At 41.9% G+C, this 26,745-nt stretch overlaps 2 protein-coding genes across 2 annotated transcripts in view; both read left to right on the top strand.

Moving 5' to 3' along the window:
- Positions 1-14,801, top strand: part of LOC123751289 (actin, muscle) — a 242,720-nt gene extending 227,919 nt beyond the window's left edge. Inside the window, exons 2-3 of the mRNA XM_069307554.1 lie at positions 2,807-2,861; positions 13,259-14,801. Coding sequence (XP_069163655.1) covers positions 13,279-14,409 — 1,131 coding nt within the window. The 5' untranslated portion in view covers positions 2,807-2,861; positions 13,259-13,278 and the 3' untranslated portion in view covers positions 14,410-14,801. The remainder of the gene's footprint in view (positions 1-2,806; positions 2,862-13,258) is intronic.
- A 5,728-nt stretch (positions 14,802-20,529) lies between these two features.
- LOC123751290 (actin-3, muscle-specific-like) lies at positions 20,530-23,722 on the top strand. Its single transcript, XM_045733383.2, has 2 exons — positions 20,530-20,624; positions 22,502-23,722. The coding sequence occupies exon 2, from the start codon at positions 22,520-22,522 to the stop codon at positions 23,648-23,650; it is 1,131 nt and encodes a 376-aa protein (XP_045589339.1). The 5' UTR covers positions 20,530-20,624; positions 22,502-22,519; the 3' UTR covers positions 23,651-23,722.
- The last annotated feature ends 3,023 nt before the right edge of the window (positions 23,723-26,745 follow it).

Genomic DNA, 26,745 nt, shown 5'->3' with positions numbered 1-26,745 from the left:
ATATTTTACTTACATTATGTATGGAAATTAAATTAAATAAACAGGTTCCTTCACTCTTAAAGTCGTAGGAGTAAGTGTGTGTAGTCCCTCTTCAAAATCTCTCACTTCAGACCGTTTTCTCTAGTACCGTTCAGCGTGTGACGGGGCAGGTGCTTTCTTCATCAGCAACAATTAACACGGCCCACTAATCCAGAAAACCCGCGCCTCATCTACGTTAATACAAGCAGACAGCATCATCAGACACCAGAGTAGTATAGATAACCTCTGAGAAGCTCGGTGGGCCATGTTGCGTCGCCCGCACGTCAAGGACGAGTAGGTTTGACATGTGGTCTGATATGCTGGGACTGACCAAGGGGGCCAGGGGCCAGATTCACGAAAGCAGTTACGCAAACACTTACGAACCTGTACATCTTTTCTCAATCTTTGGCGGCTTTGTTTACAATTATTAAACAGTTAATGAGCTCCGAAGCACCAGGAGGCTGTTTGGAACAATAACAACAGTTGAATGGAACGTTTTCATGCTTGTAAACTGTTTAATAAATGTAACCAAAGCTGTCAAAGTTTGAGGAAACGTGATTCACGAAGCAGTTACGCAAGTACTTACGAACGTGCACATCTTTCCCTCGATCTCTGACGCCTTTGGTTACATTTATTAAACAGTTTACAAGCATGAAAACCTCCAAATCAACTGTTGTTATTGTTATAAAGAGCCTTCTGGTGCGGGCCTTATCTCCTGATAACAACACCAGAGAGATAGCACAGTGCCAGTATAGTGTTCGATATCAATGATGACCGCTTTGTAACTACGTAACTCGTGAACTGTTTTTTGTTCTTTTATATTACTATATTTTTACAGAAAAGAGTGAGCATAATAATAAATATTTATACAGAAGTTGACTTGCATTACATATTATATAGTTCCGCACTAAAGTTAACTGGCAACTGAACTAGCTGTAAGATCAGACATAGTGAAGATCGTGTACAAGAGTGACTCAACGGAATTCTACAAAACGTTGATCAGTCGCAGCATAATAGTTTACCCTCCCAGGTGCCGTTTTCTTCGGTAAATCTGAGCGCGAGCGTTTAGTCACCGGCCACATAACTTAATATACAGCTCCCTCCTACCTGCATGGTTCCAGATTCACGAAGCACTTACGCAAGTACTTACGAACGTGTACATCTTTTCTCGATCTTTGGCGGCTTTGTTTACAATTATTAGACAGTTAAATAGCTCTAAAGCACGAGGAGGCTGTTTATAACAATAACAACAGTTGATTGGGAACTTTTCATGCTTGTAAACTGTTTAATAAATGTAAACAAAGCCGCCAAAGATTGAGAAAAGATGTACACGTCCGTAAGTGCTTGCGTAACTGCTTCGTGAATCTGGCCCATGAACTGTTAAGATTTTCCTCCCTATTAACACATTTATATAAACAGATCCACTGGCTTGTATCGTCTCCGCTGAGCGTTATCTCCTTGCTGAGTCTCCGCGTACATTTCAATTTAAAATAATTAATAAACCAGCAGCTTTATGAAAGAAGAGGAGCGTTCGATCGTCTAAGCAAATTTTAGTAATGTTTTTTTTTTTTTTTTTTTTATTAACATATTAGGTACATCTGCATTAGTGCAGCTACCCTAGACTATATGAAGTGGAGTACAGTGTGTCAAAAAAAAGCTAACTAGGTGATGCTAAAAAATCCCCATCACACAGGATGGTTAGTCATACAGAGGCATGTGATAAGCGGTCTACACTGGCAGACTCCGGATGCATTTTGAGGATATCAACAACACAAGATTGAATAAGGCAGCAGTGGTAATACAAGTCCCCATCTCGCAGGATGGTTAGTCATACAGAGCCATGTGTTTAATAGCCTGCACTGGCAAATTTTGGGTATACTGTGAGGATATCTTCTTAGTAATGGGAGATTGTGTGCGAGGATAAAGTCTTGGGATACCGGCCGCCACGTTTGACTATCACCACCTGTTGCTGTCAGTTTCTCCCTTCAGGTGAGTACGTTGATGGTCGTCTTATCGTTGATGTTCTGTGTCTGTAGCTCATCACCAGGCGACACATCACGTCTTGTAAGCTTCCAGGTACAACTAGAGGGAAGTTATTACCACTGTAGGGACGTCATCTCGGTACACACCTGAGAAAAGTGACGTCATCCCGGGTACACACCTGAGAAAAGTGACGTCATCCCGGGTACACACCTGAGAAAAGTGACGTCATCCCGGGTACACACCTGAGAAAAGTGACGTCACCACAACGAAAATGATCAAATCACAACTCCTGCAAATAAGGTTGTATTTGCTCAGCGAAAATAGCGATAGCGGTGTTTGGAAAGCGTGTACAGCTGTCTTCTTGAACACATTTTGAACTTCGACACTGTAAAGCTTAGTCGGTGTGTCACTGTAAGCTCTGCTGCCTATAGTGTGTCACTGTAAGCTCTGCTGCCTATAGTGTGTCACTGTAAGCTCTGCTGCCTATAGTGTGTCACTGTAAGCTCTGCTGCCTATAGTGTGTCATGTGGCGTAGGTTCTCTATAGTGAGTGTGATGGTGTGTGGCGCCTCGCTATAAGACAATGATATGTGACAGGTGGCTATAGTGACGATGGTGATATTCGTAATAACTATATTAAATTTTAAACCCAGAGTTTGTCAGGCACAGCAAAACCGAATATCGGAACGTCTTTAGGAGCGTATATTAATGATTGCTATGTAGGATAATTTTACCTCAATTATATCATAATAAATACATCATAATATCCATGAATACGTAGTTTACATTATATCTTATATTTCCAGGATGAGTTGTTGGTCTTCGAACACTGCTAAGATACGTCCGAAGCGGCAGAGAAAGGCAAGTGTGAAGGCTGGCGTGTTTACACTTAAAAACACTTTTTACACTGTGTACACTTTTTTTCACTTGTTGTCTTAACCTCAGTAATGAACCTATTTGATCCAACAGAGGAAGTGGTATATTTTGTCTTTTATTCTGGTGATCTAATTATATTTTGCTTTTAAGAAACACTTGTAAACTAAATCAATATATGAATATAGTGAAGAAAATCACCCTATATTTAATTTCTGACAAATGTCAGCTGGGGCTGGTACACTATTGTGTTACGGTAGACAGTAAGTTAAAGTTGCTATGACAAGTCAGGGAAGGAATACATGTCTTTCCTTCTCGGGTTAAATAAGAAAAATTTCAGGCTTAAAAACTTTCAAACTGTGTATCAGGCTTCACCCTGATACACATCAGGGTAAAGCCGAAAAGACATAAGTTTTGTACAGTAGGAAGATAATATAGGTCCAAGATATTGCCCTCAGGGACACACCTGTGTTACGTGTTTATGTGTCCCAAGTCCCGTTGGTTAATGGGATATAGTTTACTTTCCTTTTAAGTAACTTACAATAATTGAAAACATATTCCTAACGCCAATATATACGACTCTTAACGGCGTAGTGTTGAGTGGTGTCCCTGTACTCAACAATATCTTGCGCGTCCTCGCAGAACTGCATTACTTCAGAGTCTGTATATCTCACTTTTCCCAATCAGTATTGTGTCAATAGGCTATAGGTTTATTAATTGCCAATCAACTGTTATAAACAATGACAGCTGCTTTTGTATTTACACCTGACAGGACAGGACAAAGGTAAACAGTTACATGCTCTGGGTATTTCCTCGTGTATGTCGAAGGAAATAGTTTACTATTAAATGAACAAATCCACAAGGGCCTTGACGAGGACTCGAACCTGCGTCCAGGAGCATCCCAGACACTATTTACCCAGACAAGATAGTTTACTATTATTTACTAGAAATATTTGCAATCCTATGAATGTGAAAATATTTGAATTGATTCTTTGATAAATGACTCGACCCACACAGAAAGGAAACTGTGATAGGCTGTAGAGGAATGCTAGTATGCTCCCCCCCCCTCACACACACACATAGAAAAGTGACGCCTGAGAAAAGTACATGCCACCACAACGTCACATGCCACCATGCCAAAAGTACATGCCACCGTTGACTTTGACAACGTTATATTAAAATATGTTTGTGTTATAGTGGCCAGGACTCATTTGTGAGAAACATCACAGTAGTCTTTGTTTTATAATAATGTGTGCTTTAACACCAGGTGTACTCAGGTGGTGGTGTTATGTGTGCTGTAACACCAGGTGTACTCAGGTGGTAGTGTTATGTGTGCTGTAACACCAGGTGTACTCAGGTGGTGGTGTTATGTGTGCTGTAACACCAGGTGTACTCAGGTGGTAGTGTTATGTGTGCTTTAACACCAGGTGTACTCAGGTGGTGGTGTTATGTGTGCTGTAACACCAGGTGTACTCAGGTGGTGGTGTTATGTGTGCTGTAACACCAGGTGTACTCAGGTGGTGGTGTTATGTGTGCTGTAACACCAGGTGTACTCAGGTGGTGGTGTTATGTGTGCTGTAACACCAGGTGTACTCAGGTGGTAGTGTTATGTGTGCTGTAACACCAGGTGTACTCAGGTGGTGGTGTTATGTGTGCTTTAACACCAGGTGTACTCAGGTGGTGGTGTTATGTGTGCTTTAACACCAGGTGTACTCAGGTGGTGGTGTTATGTGTACTGTAACACCAGGTGTACTCAGGTGATGGTGTTATGTGTGCTGTAACACCAGGTGTACTCAGGTGATGGAGCCCAACCACTGGCACTGTCTGGGATCGAACGCCGAACCCTGCTAAAAGCCAAGCCCTTGCTGTACCGACCAGACGAAACGAATGATCACAAGTGACCTCTTCACCACGTCTCAGATGTTCTCGGGGGTCCGTTCTCTCCGGCCTAACACTACCTTGCGACGAGTTGCACCTTACAGATGTTACCATAAGACTTGGCACCACTTGGCACCGGGCCCACGACCATCCGTCAAGAGTGCCACACCATCAAGAGGAGCAGGGAGCCTCGACGGTGCCAAAGACCAGCATCAACATGTCACAGTAAAGAGGCTGAAACATAAACTACATAACGAGAGGAGTCGAGGCGTTGTTAATAAGACTCAAGAGTGACAATTACCGTGTGTCTTACGTAACTAAGATGCTGAGGGTTAACTTAGAGTATTGAAGGGACTTAGACCTGTGTTTGTGTGGGGATGAAAGCCATTTCCTCTCGTGTGATGGTGATACTGGGGCTTGTCGGCTTGTCTCGTGTGCTAGAGATACATGTGGCTTTCACTATTTCACTAAACACAGCTGTCATTACGACACACATCATACAAATTGTTCACCACTTCACTATACATAACTATCACCACCACACACTCATGCTAAAATTTTACTATCTCAATATACCTATCACACGCATACAAAACATTCACTAACTATACATAATTATCACCATCATACACTGTATGGAACGCTCACAATGGCACACTATTGTATATGAAGCACTCAAAGACACCCAATACAAAATATAGTTTCCTGTTATTATAAAATGATTATAAAAAAACTACATTCACCATACAGAACTAAAGCCACAATATATTGACACCATATAAAATAATAACTTTAATACACTATACAAAATTCACCATAGTTCACAATACAAATCTTCCAATGCACTTTACTATTTTGACAATTCACTGCAAAACACCCAATCACGATATATATAAAATTTATATTCACTTATTATATAGAAAACTATCAACACCACAATTTAGTAAAGTATAAACACAATACACTGCAGGAAGCTCATCACAACAACTTACAAAGTCAGCTCCATCACACTATACAAAACTGTCATCACAGTAAGACGCTAAACACTATACAAAATTGGTAATTACTAACACTATACAAAATTGGTATTTACTAACACTATACAAAGTTGGTATTTATTAACACTATACAAAGTTGGTATTTACTAACACTATACAAAGTTGGTATTTACTAACACTATACAAAGTTGGTATTTACTAACACTATAGAAATTGGTATTTACTAACACTATACAAAGTTGGTATTTACTAACACTATACAAAGTTGGTATTTACTAACACTATACAAAGTTGGTATTTACTAACACTATACAAATTGGTATTTACTAACACTATACAAAGTTGGTATTTACTAACACTATACAAAGTTGGTATTTACTAACACTATACGAAGTTGGTATTTACTAACACTATACAAAGTTGGTATTTACTAACACTATACAAAGTTGGTATTTACTAACACTATACAAAGTTGGTATTTACTAACACTATACAAAGTTGGTATTTACTAACACCATACAAAATTGGTATTTACTAACACTATGAGGAAAGAAAATAACACAATGAAAGAAAACACTACGAGGAAAGAAAAGAAAGACCCAGCTGCGTCTAGGTCTCTCTCTCCCTTCTATCTCTCCTATTCCCCTCTTTCTCCTCTTTCTTTACTCGTGTTCCCCCCTCTATTCCCCTCACCCCCTCTCCACCTTTTTTCCCGTAACATTCCCCGTCTCTGCCCTCTATCCGAATCCCCCTCTTTCACCCTTTCTACTTTTCTCAAATCCCTCTCCCTTTCCTCACCCTCTCTTCCCTCTCTCCTACCCTCTCCTCCCCTCTTTCGTGCTCTTCCCCTCTCCTATCACCTTCCCTCTCTTCAAACGTCCTACATCTACTAATTTTCCATCCAGCGGTCGACTCCACAGAAGCATTCATAAATTTTAACATGCTGTTCATTCAAAACGAGAATTTTCTAAAATATGAATTAATACTATAATACATTAGCATATTGTGCATTTATAGCCATAAGTTAGGTTAGGTGTTTAGGTTCTGTTGGCGATTATTTGTATTTGTAGTACGTGGGTGAAGCATTTACAGCGTTGTGGTTCGAACAAAATTCGTCAGTGACGAACTTGTTCCGGAAGTGTTCGAACAAAATCAGTTGTGAGTCGTGTGTAAACCGTTTTTCATTCACAAACAGAATGTTTAGCGGTTGCATGGAATGAACATTTAGCCGTTGTTGATAAGAATGGATTGCTAGTGTGAACGATGCGCTGCTTATTTGGCTGTGAAATGGTTGACGGAGGTTTGTGTAGCCCGTCCTCATAAACTAAGACCCATAGTCCATTCCATGCACCCGCCAAACCCCCTGTTTATGAATGAAAAACGGGTTACCCACGATTCACAACACTTCCGGAACAAGTTCGAACACTTCCGGAACAAGTGCTTCACTGACGAATTTTGTTCGAACCACAACGCTGTAAATGCTTCACCCACGTACTACAAATACAAATAATCGCCAACAGAACCTAAACGCCTAACCTAACCAGTGCCTAAATATGCACAATATACTAATATATAACAATATTAATTTATATTTGAGAAAATTCCTATTTTGAATGAACAGCATGTTAAAATTTATGAATGCATCTTTGTGTTCAACCGCTGAATGGAATGGACTTGGTCTGAGGCCGGGTTGGAGGTTTGGGATCACCAGACGGGATTCTATCAAAAGATTACATATGGATGGGCCAGTCATCGTTTGGTAGAGTGTCCTAAGGCAAATTATTGATACGTTAGTTTAGCTAGCTAAGACCACGTTTTGTAGTTAGGTTCTGTGATCCTGTTCTTGTTGACTGATTAGTTGCCTTACTTTGGACAAGGAATTGTCAATGTGTCGATTTTTAGCCCACAGTTCAAGACTCGGAAAAAAGACTTGACTTGCCCTGAAGAGGTAAGTCTTAATGCCAGCATTATGACACAGATGTAAAGACTTGCTGCTTATAGCAAGTGGTCGTAATATTCAAGAGCAACGCCACTTTAACCCCGAAGTGGCGTTGAACCCCGGTCAGTGGGTTCAACGTCGTCCACGTTGAACCCTCCGACCGGTGAGAATTAGTTGGCAAGTAATGTAATGTTCGGGACGAGGGCTCCTCACCACTCACCAGGGTACGCCAGTGGCACTGACTGTGGCGGGTGAGTGTTCCAGGGCTTCACTGTGATGATGGTGTACTGTGATAACTGTACACTCCTCCACTGGGTATTATCACACTGCTCTCTCTTGGTTCGTATTATTGTGAGAGGTCTCAGTGTATGGTGTTTGGTGTGGTGGGGTCTCAGTGTATGGTGTTTGGTGTGGTGGGGTCTCAGTGTATGGTGTTTGGTGTGGTGGGGTCTCAGTGTATGGTGTTTGGTGTGGTGGGGTCTCAGTGTATGGTGTTTGGTGTGGTGGGGTCTCAGTGTATGGTGTTTGGTGTGGTGGGGTCTCAGTATATGGTGTTTGGTGTGGTGGGGTGTCAGTGTATGGTGCTTGGTGTGGTGTACACACTGTCTAGTGTGGTACACTCGCATAATGTATTTTTAATGTTAATACATTAAGTACTAATACTACTTTTAATAAAGCATTTAATATTTTCATTGTATTATAAATCCAGCTCCTCCTGGTGGTGGATCCTCCACACCTAGACTAGTGCTGACGTGTTAAGTCTTAACAGCTGTTCGCAGGAGCAGTACAGTTCCAGTCAGTATATTCCTCACAAATGCAAGTTACAGAAATCACCACAAAATCCCTCAATCATTACGGATCCGTAGAAAATATATCGTGACGCCGTACGAATCTTTCACTATTGCTCATTACTCAAAACAAGATCTATACACACACTAAATAACTATTGTCATCCCTAAAAAACTTGCTGTAACATGTATATAAAAATAAATTTTCCGTCATCACTAAATTATACAGAACTATCGTATTATGAAACTCAAATACAATACACAATACAAATTCTTCACAATACTAAAGGCATCTGGTAGCGTCAGGCTTTACAAAACTGTAAAATAAAGTTTGGAGAGGTAATTTTTGAATTGCCTTTACCAGTGAAGAACTTAAGAAGTATACAGAAGATTCGTAATGGTGGAATTTGTGGAAAATGTCTCGGTTTCGATCCCGGGCGACGGCGAGAAACAATAGGCAGAGTTTCTTTCACCCTATGCACCTGTTACCTAGCAGTAAAATAGGTACCTGGGAGTTAGTCAGCTGTCACGGGCTGCTTCCTGGGGGTGGAGGCCTGGTCGAGGACCGGGCCGCGGGGAGACTAAAAAGCCCCGAAATCATCTCAAGATAATAACACTACTTTTTACTGCCGTTCATTCATACACAGTTTAAAAAGACAATGTTTTTAGTGTTGTTCCTATTGACGTCATTCCAGTGAAGTTGTTGTTGTTAAAGATTCGCTACCTGGAACAGAGTTCCAAGTAGCACGGGCTATGGTGAGCCCGTATCCAGTGAAGGTTGATAGTGCAGCAAGCGGCAACTGGCTGACAGGGGCCCCGTATGGTGGACTCAGGATGACAGAGGCGGAGGTATTTAGGTGTCATAAATGGGGTAAGATGGACTCTCCTGCCAAGTACTCTAAAATTACCACCTTCAATATAAGACATTTAGCTCACATGTCACCGCAGTGTTTCAGTTGCTTATGTAATATTGGCTCGGTAGTTGTGCGGTTCTTCAGGACTCTTCGGCCGCAGCAGCACCAACTCTTCGCGGAAGGTTCAGCAACCACCAGCATCTGTCTCTCATCTTGGCAGACATTATTTACCATCGCGTTCTTGGCAATGAGACGGACACCAAGAATACATATATGGCCGTGTCAGTCGGACAAGATATTATATTAATTGTGGGTTAGGTCTTCGGCCACCATTTGGTCGTGAAGAGCCGGAGTCGAGTGACGAGGGAGCCGCCGCAGCGTGTGTTTGTGTAGAGCTGCTGTGGTGAGTTCCTCTTCCATCGCCTCCACACTACACCCACCTCACTACCGTGTCTCCTGGGGCTTCTCTCCGCAGATACCAGCGATATGGATACCGTGTCTGCCCTCCGTCGGGCTTGTCGCCGCATGTGTGTTGCTAACAGTGTTGCAGAAACATAGCATCTTAAGAAGGATGTGCATGAAGCGTGTATGTAAAAGCCTTGCCAGTATAGGCTGGGTGAATAGGTTATCATATTGTTTAAACACCCATAGATTTATTCTGCAGAAATAGCACATCTCTGAAGTTTCTCCAGGCTATCTTGATGCACTCTGGTATCCTCCCTGTACTTCCTTACATGCAGTGTACTTATAAGTACTCTGTACTTATTCAGTCTATGTGTGAGTTTTGAATTATTCATTTTATGGCTATTGCCTAGCGTAGGTATTTGGCTTAAAATAGGGCTTAAGATCTATCAACCTCTCGAGGGTTATAAAAGCTAATCAACAAGTATACTTTAGTTATAAACGTAATCTACGTTAAAGTAAACTCGTACATGCGCCACGAAACGCGGTACACCTATAGGTGCATACAATCCTTGATACTATTTGTAGGTTTGGTTTGGTGTTGGGCTTAAGACCTATCAACTTCTTGAGGGCCTCAAATTCTTAAAGCCACCGCAAGTGCTTACTGATCAAATAGCAAGAATAATTTAGTCCTGAACGTAATCCAGAACTAAGGCACACTTCTCTGTGTGTATATATATATATATAAATATATCTCTTGTATCAGATGTTTTCCTTGGCTACTCATATTCAACTCCTTGAAGGAAGTTGCATTCATTGTATTGTCACAATTCATTGTCCAAGATTCGTTTACAATTTGTAATTTTTGTTGATTTCTCAAAAGAATCCTCAGCTCCTCGTCGCATTACGTCGCCTCAAATTAAACATTCATCAGTTTAATTGTCTATAATTCATCGCAAGTTATGATAACTTATATTCTATTTCAGTTTCCCCATTACTCTTCACACTCCACACAAAAATGCGTCCCAGCCTAACCTTCCGAATTTATCAGCGATGATTAACTTCAGTCCTATGTAATGTGATTTGTTTTGGCCGTAGAATTAAACCATACACGGGAATATATACCGAGAGGTGTATCTATTAGTGAATATACACTGCAAGTTTACTTTAAGCCTTAAGTATAGCAAAAACTAAAGTATACCAACGTTAGACTCGGAGAGCATTGCGGCCTTAGTAATCGCGAAGGGCATTCTCTAGCTTTAATAGGTTACCCGGGACAGTGGTAAATTAATCCTTGAGATTCTGAAATTATGATTTTTGCCTTTGGACATTTAGTGGTACTTTGGCCATTTGGTGGTATTTTGGTCATTTGGTGGTACTTTGGCCATTAGGTAGTACTTTGGCCATTTGGTGGTATTTTGGTCATTTGGTAGTACTTTGGCCATTAGGTAGTACTTTGGCCATTTGGTGGTATTTTGGTCATTTGGTAGTACTTTGGCCGTTTGGTAGTACTTTGGACATTGGTGGTGCTTTGGACATTTGGTGGTACTTTGGCCATTTGGTGGTATTTTGGCCATTTGGTGGTACTTTCGACATTGGTGGTGCTTTGGACATTTGTTGGTACTTTGGACATTTAGTGGAACCTCGAACATTTTCCGGGACTTTGGATATATGGTGGTACCTTGGACAAGGTAGTACCTTGAACGTTTGGTGGTACTTTGGCCATTGGGCAGTACATTGACCAGCTGGTGGTATCCCTAACAAATGAAGGAACCGTTGTCATCGGGCAGTGACCTCACGCTGGCCGCCGGACCATCTTAGGGCGGACCAGGCCCCGCGAAGTCCCGCCCAGAAGACACACTATACCTGACCTGCGACCCGAGCCTTACCATCTATATATACACCTGCCTGACGAGTGACGACGAGAGCCTCCGCGGACCGTGACACATGGAAGACACAGCGACAACAGACAGGAACATATATATGTGTTAGGATCTGACAGTCAATGCAACACATGTGAGGAATGAAATGAGACTTGTTGCTGTGTCAAGCCAGGACCTTTGTGTTATTTATATATATATATATATATATATATATATATATATATATATATATATATATATATATATATGTGTGTGTGTGTGTGTGTGTGTGTGTGTGTGTGTGTGTGTGTGTGTGTGTGTGTGTGTGTGTGTGTGTGTGTGTGTGTACTCGCCTAGTTGTGTCTGCAGGATCGAGCATTGACTCTTGGATCCCGCCTTTCGAGCATCGGTTGTTTACAACAATGACTCCTGTAAACAACCGATGCTCGACAAACCGATGAACAACCGATGCTGTGTGTGTGTGTGTGCGTGCGTGTGTGTGTGTGTTGGAGGGGAAGAGGGGGAAACCACATGTGAAGAATTAGAGAATGCTGAACGCGTTTTCGGCTCAATTCGTCTTCACCAGAGCAAGATAAAGAGTGACTCTGTCTTGCTCAGGTAAAGGCGAATTGAGCCGGAATCGCGTTCAGCCTTTTCTAATTCTTCACATGTGATTTTTCCCTCATACTTGGATCAGTGTTTTTGGGATCGATGTTGCTTGATTTTTCTGTCTGCCTTTCTGTGCCTGTCTGCCTCTCACAGCCAGACATTAACACAGTTTATAATCTAATCATTTAAAGGTGAAAAACCTTATCATCAAAGTTTTTTAATTTTAGGATAAGTATTGTGATTAGATTTTTAGGGCATACATGTTCTGATATTAAATAATAATAATAATAATAATGAGAAAATCAGTAGGAACCATGAGGAAGATTCGAACCTAGGTTCTGGGTATTCTCAAGCACACATCTTACCCAGAGCATAGGTTCGAATCCTTCTCATGGCTCCTACTGATTTTCTTATTGATATATCGTGATTTATCATTGAAATCACATTTACGTAATATATCACGTAAATGTGTTATAATAATAATAATCATAATAATAATAATAATAATAATAATTCAAAGTCGTCTTATATTACGGCGAAATTTTTGTATGGGGGTCACGTTGACAGTGTCACTTGGCACTGTGTTTGTTCACAGGGTGTTTGTTCCTGATTCCGTGTGTGTGTGTGTGTGTGTGTGTGTGTGTGTGTGTGTGTGTGTGTGTGTGTATTTGCTTTCACAAAATATTCATTAAAATGAATGAATGGATGGATGGATGGCAACAAACTTCCATTAAAAAACAGTTTTGTAATATCATTGTTTATAATTAAGTTCTGTTTGTGAATTCTGACACCAAGAGGACAAATGTCAGTAGTTATAATAACTGTAGATAAAATAGCTTGTATAAAATATATAGACTTGATATTATATGGAATATAAAAATTATTACTGTATAAATACCTTTCATATAAGATGGTTTTATTTATCATTCATTGGTTCAGGAATAATGCTTGGTGAGTAATGTGGGTCAGGGAGTTGCGAGTGCGGTGACTCGAGCAAGCAATCGCTAATCCTTGAGTCAATAAGACAGGTATTACTAAGATTTCTTAATTTCCAGAGTTAAAATCCTAATCCACAATGTGCGATGACGACGCAACTGCATTGGTTGTGGACAATGGCTCCGGCATGGTCAAGGCCGGCTTCGCCGGTGACGACGCTCCCCGCGCCGTCTTCCCCTCCATCGTCGGCCGTCCTCGTCACCAGGGTGTGATGGTCGGTATGGGTCAGAAGGACGCCTACGTCGGTGATGAGGCCCAGAGCAAGAGAGGTATCCTGACTCTCAAGTACCCCATCGAGCACGGCATCATCACCAACTGGGACGACATGGAGAAGATCTGGCATCACTCCTTCTACAACGAGCTGCGTGTTGCCCCTGAGGAGTCCCCAGTCCTCCTGACGGAGGCTCCCCTCAACCCCAAGGCCAACCGTGAGAAGATGACACAGATCATGTTCGAGACCTTCAGTACTCCTGCCATGTACGTGGCCATCCAGGCCGTGCTGTCCCTGTACGCCTCTGGTCGTACCACAGGTATCGTGCTGGACTCCGGTGATGGAGTGACTCACACTGTCCCCATCTACGAGGGTTATGCTCTGCCCCACGCTATCCTTCGTCTTGATCTGGCTGGCCGGGATCTCACTAATTACCTCATGAAGATTTTGACTGAGCGTGGCTACTCCTTCACCACCACCGCCGAGCGTGAGATTGTCCGTGACATCAAAGAGAAGTTGTGCTATGTCGCTCTTGATTTTGAGAATGAAATGGCTCAGGCAGCAGCGACAGCTTCCCTAGAGAAGTCCTACGAGCTTCCCGACGGTCAGGTCATCACCATCGGCAACGAACGTTTCCGTGCTCCTGAAGCTCTCTTCCAGCCTTCCTTCCTGGGTATGGAATCTGTTGGTGTCCACGAGACCGTCCACAACTCCATCATGAGGTGCGACATTGATATCAGGAAGGACCTCTTCGCCAACACTGTCATGTCTGGTGGAACCACCATGTACCCTGGTATTGCTGACCGCATGCAGAAGGAAATCACCAACTTGGCTCCCTCCACCATCAAGATCAAGATCATTGCTCCTCCCGAGCGTAAGTACTCCGTCTGGATCGGTGGCTCCATCCTGGCCTCTCTGTCCACCTTCCAGTCTATGTGGATCACCAAGGAGGAGTACGACGAGTCCGGACCAGGCATCGTCCACCGCAAGTGCTTCTAAATGATATTTATTTTTCATATACTAAAACACATACATAAATTATTTCAATATAATAGATAACATTGCTAATTATTATCTACCAGTGTTTCACTGACTGCGAATATCGAACATATATGCTTATTTTTGTTTACTAATAAAATAAAATTGTGATTAGACTAAAGTGTTTATCATAGCACATGTTAAATCTCCACCTACCACGATCATCGTCGGTGTTTAAGTATGAGACACACGACGCCGTCTGCCACATCATTAAATGTTAAGTTACTGGTGTCTGATGTGTTTCTTTTATCTATAAAAGACGTTTGTAAATCCATATATTTATTTATTGTTTTTTTATGCACTTAATGTCTAAAATATTAAATATTTAAAATGCAAATACAAATGATAAATGCCTTAATATTTGTTTAGTCCTAATATAGTAAAGAAATAATATTTTCAAACTTATGCTGAGTATAAAAAAATTGGTATTGTGTGTATTGGTAATCTAGCGTGTGTGTTCTCGTGGACGGAGGAATATCATGGAATGACATTGTAGATGAAGCCGTAAAACTTACTACTAAAAGGAGAAATATGGATATTTATATACCACAGAATCTAATACAGATAAACAAAATAATTAGAGATAGAGCAGTGCAGCAGACGCAGACCACAACACAGCAGCTACAACAACAACAACAACAACAACAACAACATCTGCAGGTTGGTACTAGAACTCAATCAACAATTAATCACTTTGATGAAAGGGAAAATTGAGGAACAAAAGTGCACTACACCGCATCAGGCTTGAATACCCATGAGCAGGGAAATATATTTCAGGGTTCCAGAATAAAAAGAAAGGAAATGTCAGCACTGTGGAAAATTACTCGATAAACCTCTCAAACATTATATAACTAAATGACATCAACATACGTTTCTGTCAAAATATACCAGAAACGAGTAACAGTAGGCCAGCCAGAGGTGTAGGGCCCGTGCAGGGAAAAATAAAATAATGGGTGGATGTATCATTCAGATATACTCGAGTGGAACATGATAAAATGTCTGAGATGTCATTAATTGTAATTTAGGGAATGCTAATTTAGTCAAGTAATGATTTCATCTGTAAACAAACGATGACAGTTCCTGGATACTGACCCACACCGCTGTGATGAACACTCTTACCTCAAGTGCAGTGTTTGAAGAGTTGGGACACACATCAACCCTCACCCACAGATTTAAAAGAATTTTGATGTCGTCAACAAAATATTTACTCCTAATAATACTTCAACACAAAGATCACCACCCAGTACCCGGGACTGTCAGTTAGTAAGTACAGGAAAGGATACACAGACACACACACACACACACACACACACACACACACACATTTATATAAATTAAAATGTAAATGTTCGTTTGTTCAAAATCGTTAATCTCCGAAAGTTCTTCACTGATTGCTTTGAAATTTTGACACAACGTTGTATTCGCATACGAGCGTGTTTTTATATACCTACTATTTAGATTTTATGTCTGTGACAGGTAAAAAACGTGCTTTTTTAAAAAAACTGTGTTTTTCATGTGAGGGAAATCTCCAAAACCTCTATACCGATTGCTTTGAAATTTTGATACAACGTTCCATTCGAATACGTGCGTGTTTTTATATACGTACTATATAGATGCCACACCTGTGACAGGTAAAAAAATAAAAACATGCTTTTTTCAAAGCAGCTCCATCAGTTGCACGTAAAAGCAACACACGCTATACTAAATATGTTATGATTCCATTTCAATGTTTCCGATTGCATTGATAAATTGAATTTTCATAGATTTCCATTTATTTTCATTTTGATTTAATTATTTTGTGTGACATTGAGTTGGAATTGAGCTGTGTTGTTTACCATACTGTTCATTTCGTGAGTATAGTTTATTTTTTTATTTTTTCATTTTTTTCATTTCGTTTTTTTGAACTTCTTATTTTTCAGTGATGGGAACATCAGATCATTTGATGTTTCAATTTTTCTAATGGGAAAATCAGATATATGGGAACGCATCGGACGAGGGAGTGGGAAATGGTGGGGAAGACAAGGAAATAGGGCAGGGAGTAATGGTGGGGCAGACGAGGGGATGGAGAATGATGGAGAGGACAAGGGGACAGGGGAGTGGGGGATGGTGGGGAGGACGAGGGGACAGAGGAGTGGGGGACGGTACTTGAAAATACTTGAAAACTATAACGTATAAGCATAACGATTTGTTCTCATTGTGGGCTTAAGGCCTATCAACCTCTGGAGGGTTATTAAGGTCACACAAGTGCTTACTGACCAGACCAACCAGTAAGTATACTATATTCCCGTACATAGTCCAGGACTGAAGTAAACTCGACGTATGTACACTGAGAAACAAAGTACACTAGCACTTAGTCTACATATGCATTTGGATAATAAATGACAAGACACAGGCAAAATGATCAACACATAATAAAGAAACATCAAATGACCATGTAAATCATGATAGAAAAATAAACATCTCAGACATATGTAAATACTGTTTATCTCCAGTCTGCCACTTTAGCGTATATCACTTGCAAACTCTGGCCAGAAAGCTATAGTATCATAAGAATGTCTCACGGGAAAATCCGTAAGAGCCGTGATGAGGATTCGAACTAATGCGATGAGAATTCCCACGTACACACCCCAGACAACCAAGCCACGACTTGGTCAAAATGATTGCAACCTGGATTTCTACTGAACACACGAGGGTTTCCTGAGGCTTCCACTGAAGCCGGACCAGAATTTTCACACAATCTCCTGTTTTGCTCCTTATAAATCACAAGTATAAGCAGCACCCAGAGTACGTGCTTAGTCTACGCTTATCCTTGCTAGTCTGTTGCAGGGCGTGGCAGAGTAAGGCATAAAATAACATAAGATTAATATCCTTTTATTAATAAAATAAGATCTAAATATTCTAGCAATCATAAACATAGATACACACCACACCACTGGGAGGGGATACACTGGGAGCCGGTCGGCCGAGCGGACAGCACGCTGGACTTGTGATCCTGTGGTCCTGGGTTGGATCCCAGGCGCCGGCGAGAAACAATGGGCAGAGTTTCTTTCACCCTATGCCCCTGTTACCTAGCAGTAAAATAGGTACCTGGGTGTTAGTCAGCTGTCACGGGCTGCTTCCTGGGGGTGGAGGCCTGGTCGAGGACCGGGCCGCGGGGACACTAAAGCCCCGAAATCATCTCAAGATAACACCAAACCTACACCTAGAGTCCATCAGCACTGTTGGTAACACCTGTCTGAACCACACCCATAGGCAACACCCGGTCCACCTTAGACCACACCAGGTCCACAATATACCACATCAGGTCCACACTTACACCTCCCTAACACAGGCCACACCATACACATAACTACACATTAATTGAACTAAGTCTCTGGTAGTCTAAGCCTCGGTGCCTATTCACATTACTACCAAAGTGCTCCCAATAGTCATTCACCACAGTTTCTAATAGCATCGTCCAGGGAACAACGTTTGCAATGTTGCACCAATACTTTGCAGTGAGTGAATTCACGTTATTGTTGTCATTATAGCAAGAAAATACAGTAAAGAGTCAACCTTTCCATCATTACCTAAATAATGACTGCAAGTATGGAATGACAGTTTCCGTGGGAGGAAGAAAGATGCAAGTGCGTATAATGTTTGGCTGAAATTATGGATGTTTATATTAGTTAAAACTGATTTGAAAGTGAGGGATATTGCCATGGCAACAAGACCTTGTGAAAGTTAGGAATATTACCATAGTAACAGAAACTTGTGAAAGTGGCACGGAGCCGTGATAATTATTGTGGTTAAATCTAAGTTTAACTTACCATTCTAATGTGCGTCTCAATAATTTAAAATTTACGAGCTAACAAACCCAGCAAGTGTGGTGGGTCAACAGGGCCCGGCCCCGAGGAAACTACTTAAAAAATTTGTCGTTTAAGGATATAATTAGTCCTCCTCCCCCCCCTCACATTGGATAGAAAAAATATAAACACAGTTAAACTTTATTGAATCACAATTTCCCCTGTGACAAAACTCCTTGTACTGCCTGTTGACATTTACTATATGCATAGTATCCCCCTTCGACCGGAATATAGGCTCACAAAAAAGCACTCTAGGCAGGCCTAAACCGCTGAAGGAGGTACACTTCTAATGTCCCTTATCCCCCAGTACATAGAAATCCTCTTCAGCCTAACTCCCACAAGGCATAACAAACGTGGAGAAGGATTGAAGTTGCATATCAATAATACTTCAAATAAATGAGAAAGGTGGGCAGTACATAAAAGAGAAACAAGGACTTATTTGAGTTAAAATCCCATCAGTCAAGCAGCTACGTCCTTCTTTAACACAGGCCAGCAGGCAAATTGAATTAGTATTCTCACGCTACCCCAGAGGAGTGTGTGTGTACGGGCTCACCATAGCCCGTGCTACTTTGAACTTTTTGTTCCAGGTAGCGAATCTTAAACAACAACAACAACCTCAGAGGAGCCCAAATTATCATACTGTAACTGATCGTCTCTGACAATCATTTAACCACAACCAGTCTCTTACACTCTACTCACAACTATGATGCAACCTTATGCTCTGTATTAACTAATTTGCTCACTACCTTCGCTTAAGCATTGTAGATCCAACTGCTCCCAGACTTAACATGTACACTTTATCTGCTCGCAATATATCATGTTCCACTATCTAGGACCACCCTGGTCATAACAGAAAGTTAGGGTCATAGTAGCAAGAGATTGTGAAAGTTTTAAGAACTGGTTCGTTAGAACAAATTTTTCTTAAGAGCTGGTTCGTTAGAGCGAATATCTCAAGAGGTTAGAGCAAAGATGTCTTAAGAGCTGGTTCGTTAGAGCGAATATCTCAAGAGGTTAGAGCAAAGATGTCTTAAGAGCTAGTTCGTTAGAGCGAATATCTCAAGAGGTTAGAGCAAAGATGTCTTAAGAACTTATTCGTTAGAGCGAAAATGCCTGAAGAACTGGTTCGTTACAAAGGTTACAAAGTCTGAAGAACAAAGACATCTTTGTCATTGTGCTCATATGGTCCTCGTGGTATCTATGCAAAGTCCGCTAATAATAATAATGGTTTAATAGTAATATGAAAAAGAACAAAATACCAGTATTAATAATAATACAAATAATAATAGTGATTATTATTCCTCTGGCATGATGGCTGCAACCGAAACATATCGACACTTCAACAATTTGATAATCTTATAAATAGTTTTATATAAATGTATAGAATCCCAGCACAGCTACAGGTAACTGTATAGACAAAGTTCAGTTCAAACTTGCACACTCCAAAATAACTTTACAAGCTATGTGTAAAAAATTATATATATATTTGTTAATATTTATTTATAATAATATAATACTTATTATTATTATTTTAATAAATATATGTATTGTAATTAGAGATCAAATTTGTAATATATATTGTTTATGATTAAATTTGTAACATGTATATTTTTATTATTATAACGTGTGTGTGTGTGTGTGTGTGTGTGTGTGTGTGTGTGTGTGTGTGTGTGTGTGTGTGTGTGTGTGTGTGTGTGTGTGTGGTAGTTGTTAGTGGTATTAGGTGATTAGCAGTAGAGTTGATAGGCTAATATGCAAGAGTAATTTGTTGTGGTGAGCGAGGATATCTGGTTAACCTTTGCTACGCCTGAGAGACTGGAGATAAAACTGGCCAGATCTTGGTGAGGGTTGTGGCAAGAGGAAGCACTGGCCGTGTCCAGTGTTAGGTCACTCGTTCACAGCTGGCCATGTGTTTATGTGTTTGATTGTGCCAAACAGCACTCTATTATTACGTCAAATTGCAATTACGTCAACTATCACTCTGCTCCTTGTTTCGCTATTGACAGTGAAACATGTGACAGACATTGATGTTGCGGCCAATACTAGCTTTTTCGGCCGCTGTGTCCATCTATCTGCTTCTACCCCCCCCCCCCCCGTCCCCTTCCCCCCCCCCCCTGTCACCGCCGCCTGGCCAACCCCTCGGACTCCACCTATTCCTCCACGTCCTGCCCTCTCCTCCCGCCCCCACCCACCCACCCGCCCGCCTGTTACCTGCCCTCTTGACGCATATATGGTCCGGTTCCCCTCGCCGCTTATATATATAATAGCGAGCGTGTCAGCCATGCCTGGCCATCAGTACCACGCTGGGGACGCTGCCGGGACCCGCTCGCCCAGGTAAGCCTTCACCACCTCAAAGACCTGATTACTTTCGATAATTAACAACTATAGTAATGGCGATTAGAGACCACATAATTTGATACGTATTGACGTTTTCAATGATGAGGCAGCTATGCGTAAACGTCGCTGACTCCATAGGTCAGCTGCCATGAGCAGCTGACCACCGCACCTAGGTGTCTACCCTTTCCGTCAGGCCAGGATTGAATGGGTACCATCGATATCTGAGTAGCAACAACGCTACTGCTGCAGCACTGTTAGTTTGCCGAGAGTATACAACTTGGTTACCAGCTCCATTCACATGTTGAGGCGTGAAGATCCTTACTGACGAGCCGTGAAGCCCTTCTGGAAGTGGCGTTTTCATTGTTGGTTTTGATTCTATTCTTAATTCCATCCTTAGTGAAGACAGGTGTACTGGGTTGTATGTCTTCGTCGGACACTGACGATGATCGCGTGTAGTTGTACTTCAGGAAGCTGGCAAACCTTCTTCCTATACCAGTTAGTTGTCTTGAGCGTCTCTCTCAAGTGGGATAATCAATGTCTTAAGTGCTTGGCAAGATGTTACTGCTTGCTTCATATCCTGGTGTGGTCAAAGTGTGTTCACGAATGCACTCAAGTGCATGATATTACATATAATCAACAAATGATAATAAGGGAGTTGTTACATGATAGCAAAAGATCGGCCTTCAAGACATTTCCTTCGTGAGAGACACATTTTTGTTGCCCTTACCTTGAGGTTACCTTGAGGTGCTTCCGGGGCTTAGCGTCCCCGCGGCCCGGTCGTCGACCAGGCCTCCTGGTTGCCGGACTGATCAACCAGGCTGTTGGACGCGGCTGCTCGCAGCCTGACGTATGAGTCACAGCCTGGTTGATCAGGTAAATCAGCCTAGATCAGGTTGATCAGCCCTTCCCTTCAATAATTACAAAACTCACTCGTCACATTAAAAACAATTAAAATGTCTTAGGTAAAGAGGTGTTGTGGTCCCCGAGCACCGCCTCGGCCTCCCCGTACACACTGATGGTTCCCTGCACCAGCCACGGCTCCTGTTGGGAGTGTATAGCTGTTGTGGCAGGGAGCGCCACTCATCTTCAACACAGCTCTCTCTAACTATCTGGGCTTCCACTCGTTATACCAAGATATCCACTATACTTCCTCTCAAACACGTACACATGCCTTACAAATTGACACATTAATTTTAAGATACTCTCTCATCCCTGTCTGCACTCAACTCATTAAGACGTAACTGTCTACCTTGGATACTTGTGTTTGAAGCTAAGCACAGATACAGTATACTCGTATCATCTGAAGCTAGCCATAGCTACAATATACTGTACTTGTGTCTCAAGTCAGGCACAGATTCAATATACTTGTGTCTGAAGCTAGGCTCAGATACAATAATTTAAGAAACTAGGTCTGTTTCGTATGCATCTCCTAATGCATGATAAAAGCGATGATTTAACCTAAGCATATGTTCCAATCATACTTCAATTGTCTCTGTTATTGTTTTCATTGCTATGCTTAACTGAAGAAAAATAATGTAGATCAATGTCTGTCAGATATTCTCAAAACTCGATAACTTACAAATAAATGGAATGTATGTATTGATAAAAGTAAAATCATTACATTAATTGCTGATCAAATGTTGCTGTTGGATGCAATATTGGTGGTTTAACAGTTACTTGTTCAAATAATTAATAGAAAATATTTTAAACTATTAATATTTAATATGACAACCTACCAAAAACAGGCATATAAAATCACATTTTCGCAAAACAACAGTAAGTGGTACATAAGGAACTGCAGGTATAGATTAATATTGATCTCACCGGTTAATAAGCAAATTCATAATTACTTTGTATTTATGATAATTTTTCAGCTAACATCATAATCCACCATGTGTGACGACGACGCGACCGCGCTGGTCTGCGACAATGGTTCCGGCCTCTGCAAGGCTGGCTTCGCTGGTGACGACGCTCCCCGCGCCGTCTTCCCCTCCATCGTCGGCCGTCCTCGTCACCAGGGTGTGATGGTCGGTATGGGTCAGAAGGACGCCTACGTCGGTGATGAGGCCCAGAGCAAGAGAGGTATCCTGACTCTCAAGTACCCCATCGAACACGGCATCATCACCAATTGGGACGACATGGAGAAGATCTGGCATCACACCTTTTACAACGAGCTTCGAATTGCCCCCGAAGAGTCCCCAGTCCTCCTGACGGAGGCTCCCCTCAACCCCAAGGCCAACCGTGAGAAGATGACACAGATCATGTTCGAGACCTTCAGTACTCCTGCCATGTACGTGGCCATCCAGGCCGTGCTGTCCCTATACGCCTCTGGTCGTACCACAGGTATCGTACTGGACTCTGGTGATGGTGTTACTCACACTGTCCCCATCTACGAGGGTTATGCTCTGCCCCACGCTATTATGCGTCTCGACTTGGCTGGCCGGGACTTGACCGACTACTTGATGAAGATCATGACTGAACGAGGCTATTCCTTCACCACCACGGCTGAGCGTGAGATTGTCCGCGATATAAAAGAAAAACTTTGCTATGTTGCCCTTGATTTTGAGAATGAAATGGCTCAAGCAGCAGCCACCACCTCCCTTGAAAAGTCGTATGAGCTTCCTGACGGTCAGGTCATCACCATCGGCAACGAGCGTTTCCGTTGTCCCGAAGCTCTCTTCCAGCCTTCCTTCCTGGGTATGGAATCGTCTGGAGTTCATGAAACTGTTTACCAATCTATCATGAAGTGTGATGTGGATATCAGGAAGGATCTGTACGCGAACAACGTCATGTCTGGTGGTACCACCATGTACCCTGGTATTGCTGACCGCATGCAGAAGGAAATCACCAACTTGGCTCCCTCCACCATCAAGATCAAGATCATTGCTCCTCCCGAGCGTAAGTACTCCGTCTGGATCGGTGGCTCCATCCTGGCCTCTCTCTCCACCTTCCAGTCCATGTGGATCACCAAGGAGGAGTACGAAGAGTCCGGACCCGGCATCGTCCACCGCAAATGTTTCTAATTGGTCTGTTCAAAAACAAAATTATAATTTTTCAACGACTGTGACTGATATATTAAATTTTATGAGCTTTGATTCCTCTTTTATCCTTTATTTTCCTCTCTTGTGGTACTGAAACTGCCCCTTGCAGATGGCAACCGAAGCATAAAGATTAAATTCTTTCTCTGTGCTTTTAGGATTTATATCTGGCTGCTTCTTGCAGACGAGTGTTAATACTTCACCGATTCCTTTGTAAGCTATAAGGTATATTCCTTCGTAAGCTATATATATCTTCATTAGGGATTGCAGGAAACGAGCAACAAATATCATTGAGAGTAAGACCAACAAGAAGGAACAGGAACAAAAGTTCATGCTCACGGCAGGATAGACCACAAACAAACATAACTAACACCTGCAATAAAGCCAATATAAGGGCTAGTGTAGAGAACATCGTCGACGGTGAGTCCACTCCTGAGGAGCAGGACTTAACAGCGTCACCGTGACAATTGTGATACAGTGTATGTAGTGAAACATTGTCAAACTTAATACGCGAGAGTTTGCAGGTGATGAGTCACAATAACGTAGCTGAAGTATGTTGACCAATCCACACATTAGAAAGTGAAGCGACGACGACGTTTCGGTCCGTCCTGGACCATTCACAATCGACCTGAGAATGGTCCAGGACGGACCGAAACGTCGTCGTCCCTTCACTAGTGTGTGGATTGGTCAAGGCGAGAGTTTGTGAAGATAGGTAAGTATGGCTGCCGTGTTGCTAACCCCAACAACACTTGTGTCCCACACAGGAGCACCTAGGAGACCCGGGAACTTCACTCACGCTAAACTCAACATCAGCGAATCAAACAACGTTAGGAGACAGTGTGTGGAGTCTGTAGTCATCATACACTACAACACCAGTCAACTTAATGATAGAAAATCAACATTACTACTTATCTTGGTATAGTAATGCTTCATAATTATAAATTGTTATACACAGTCTCTCTGACCGTCACCTCACAACCTCACCCGCCTCGCCCTCTATAAGCACTACCTCTGTGTATCTCATACTGGTGCTTCTCTACATGGAAGCGCTATTAATTAAAACCTTAATATTATCCTTTAACATTATTGTACCCTTATGAGGCCCCACTTGGATTATACAATGTAATTTTGGGCACCGAATGTATATTAATAGCGGATAGTATATTGAGAAGGATGTCTTAGATAATTCTATAAATTATGAAGCGAGACATCTCTAAAGTGGTACACTCTAGGAAGGCATAGAGTAAGAGGAACATCACTAACGTGTTCAATATAATGAAAAGTTCATTTATATCACTTCAAAGGCGATATACATAATGTGCTGATATCTCCCAAGTTAGGACACCAGATAATGGATTCATTTTCAATTTGAAATTTATTTGGAGAAAATGGAGTTTAGATTTAGAAAATAAATAGGCAAACACTGGTTCACAAATATGGGTGCAGATTATTGGAATTAGTTACCATGTAACGTCACAGAAACAAACCTCAATGGAAAGTTTCAAGAATTGGTTAGATAAGAATGTTAGAAAGAGTCCAGAAGTTGGGTAGAAATACAGGCTGCCTCACATAGGCCAACTGTATATTACTTTTTTATGATGTTCCTTTGAGAATACAAATAGCATTCTTGACTTTAATATTTTGGTGAGTGACACTATGCAAAAGCAAATCTAGATTCTAAAAAGCTTTAACCACGTTTAAGGAGTGTGTTGTTGAAGACTGAGCCATCACAAGAGGTGGCACGGGCATGAATAGCCCGTAAGTAGTAGATGTTTAGAGTGAATGTGATCTTTGATCGTGTATTAAGTGAGTGATGAAGATTAAGCCACCCAAAGCGATGGTATGGGCTTGAGTAGCAGGTAACTGGTAGAATTTTTTTGGAGTGAATGTGATCTATTAAGGAGTGCTTGAAGTTGTTTTGGATTCAGCAACGGGAACAAAATTTCCGTGTAACACGGGCTATGGTGAGCCCGTAATGGGTAAAGGAATGCTGTTGTTGTTTTAGATTCAGCTACTCGGAACAAAAAGTTCCAAGTAGCATTGGCTATGGTGAGCCCGTAGTGGACTTACCTGGCTGTGTGTTAAGGAGTGCACTCAAGAGGCTTGAAATACTAATCTACGCGTACAGGCGTGGTCTCCACCTCACTAAGATGCACGAATATAGAGAAAAGGAGGCTGGAGGGAGAAGGCACATCTCCTGTGCCAGGTAAGTACTACGGGCTCATCATAGCCCGTGCTGCTTGGAACTTTTTGTTCCCAGTAGCTGAATCTAAAACAACTGGGTGGAGCAGGGGGTAATATTGGGAAGGGGGATAAGAGGGGGAGATACATTTGTGAGAGTGTAAATAGGGGTAGGGAATGAGGGTAAGATTATATGATGTTGCTATATAAGGAGTGGCTACACAGATGACCTTGGACACGAGAGGGTAAGGGATCACTTGAGCGTGCGACGGAGGACATGTGATCCAGCGCTGCTCGTCTCCCTGAACTATATGTTTAACTGATCTCTAACCCTGTCCATGGAAGACAGAAGAAAATGTATATATGCTGGTTAGCATTGTAAATGTGTGGCCACGTCTGTGGTAGAAAATAATAATAATAATAATAAAACAGCTCGTCTCACCGCCATCACGTGGTCAGGAAAGTGGCCGGAAAATTCTCCTCTACCTTATAAACAACTAAATGATGTGTCGTTAGTGTTGGAACGCATGGGTATGTTTATCATCTTGTGTTGGTGGTGGGAACACCTCTTAAACCCTCATGGGTTGGTGGTGGGAACACCTCTTAAACCCTCATGGGTTGGTGGTGGGAACACCTCTTAAACCCTCATGGGTTGGTGGTGGGAACACCTCTTAAACCCTCATGGGTTGGTGGTGGGAACACCTCTTAAACCCTCATGGGTTGGTGGTGGGAACACCTCTTAAACCCTCATGGGTTGGTGGTGGGAACACCTATTAAACCCTCATGGGTTGGTGGTGGGAACACCTCTTAAACCCTCATGGGTTGGTGGTGGGAACACCTCTTAAACCCTCATGGGTTGGTGGTGGTCATAGGCATATGTCTTCCCTTTATTTTGTGCT

This window comes from Procambarus clarkii, chromosome 60 (assembly GCF_040958095.1).
Source record: "Procambarus clarkii isolate CNS0578487 chromosome 60, FALCON_Pclarkii_2.0, whole genome shotgun sequence".
In the NCBI taxonomy this organism is placed as follows: domain Eukaryota; kingdom Metazoa; phylum Arthropoda; class Malacostraca; order Decapoda; family Cambaridae; genus Procambarus; species Procambarus clarkii.
The sequence above is the reverse complement of the archived record's forward strand: the minus strand, read 5'-3'. Positions and strand labels throughout refer to the sequence as shown.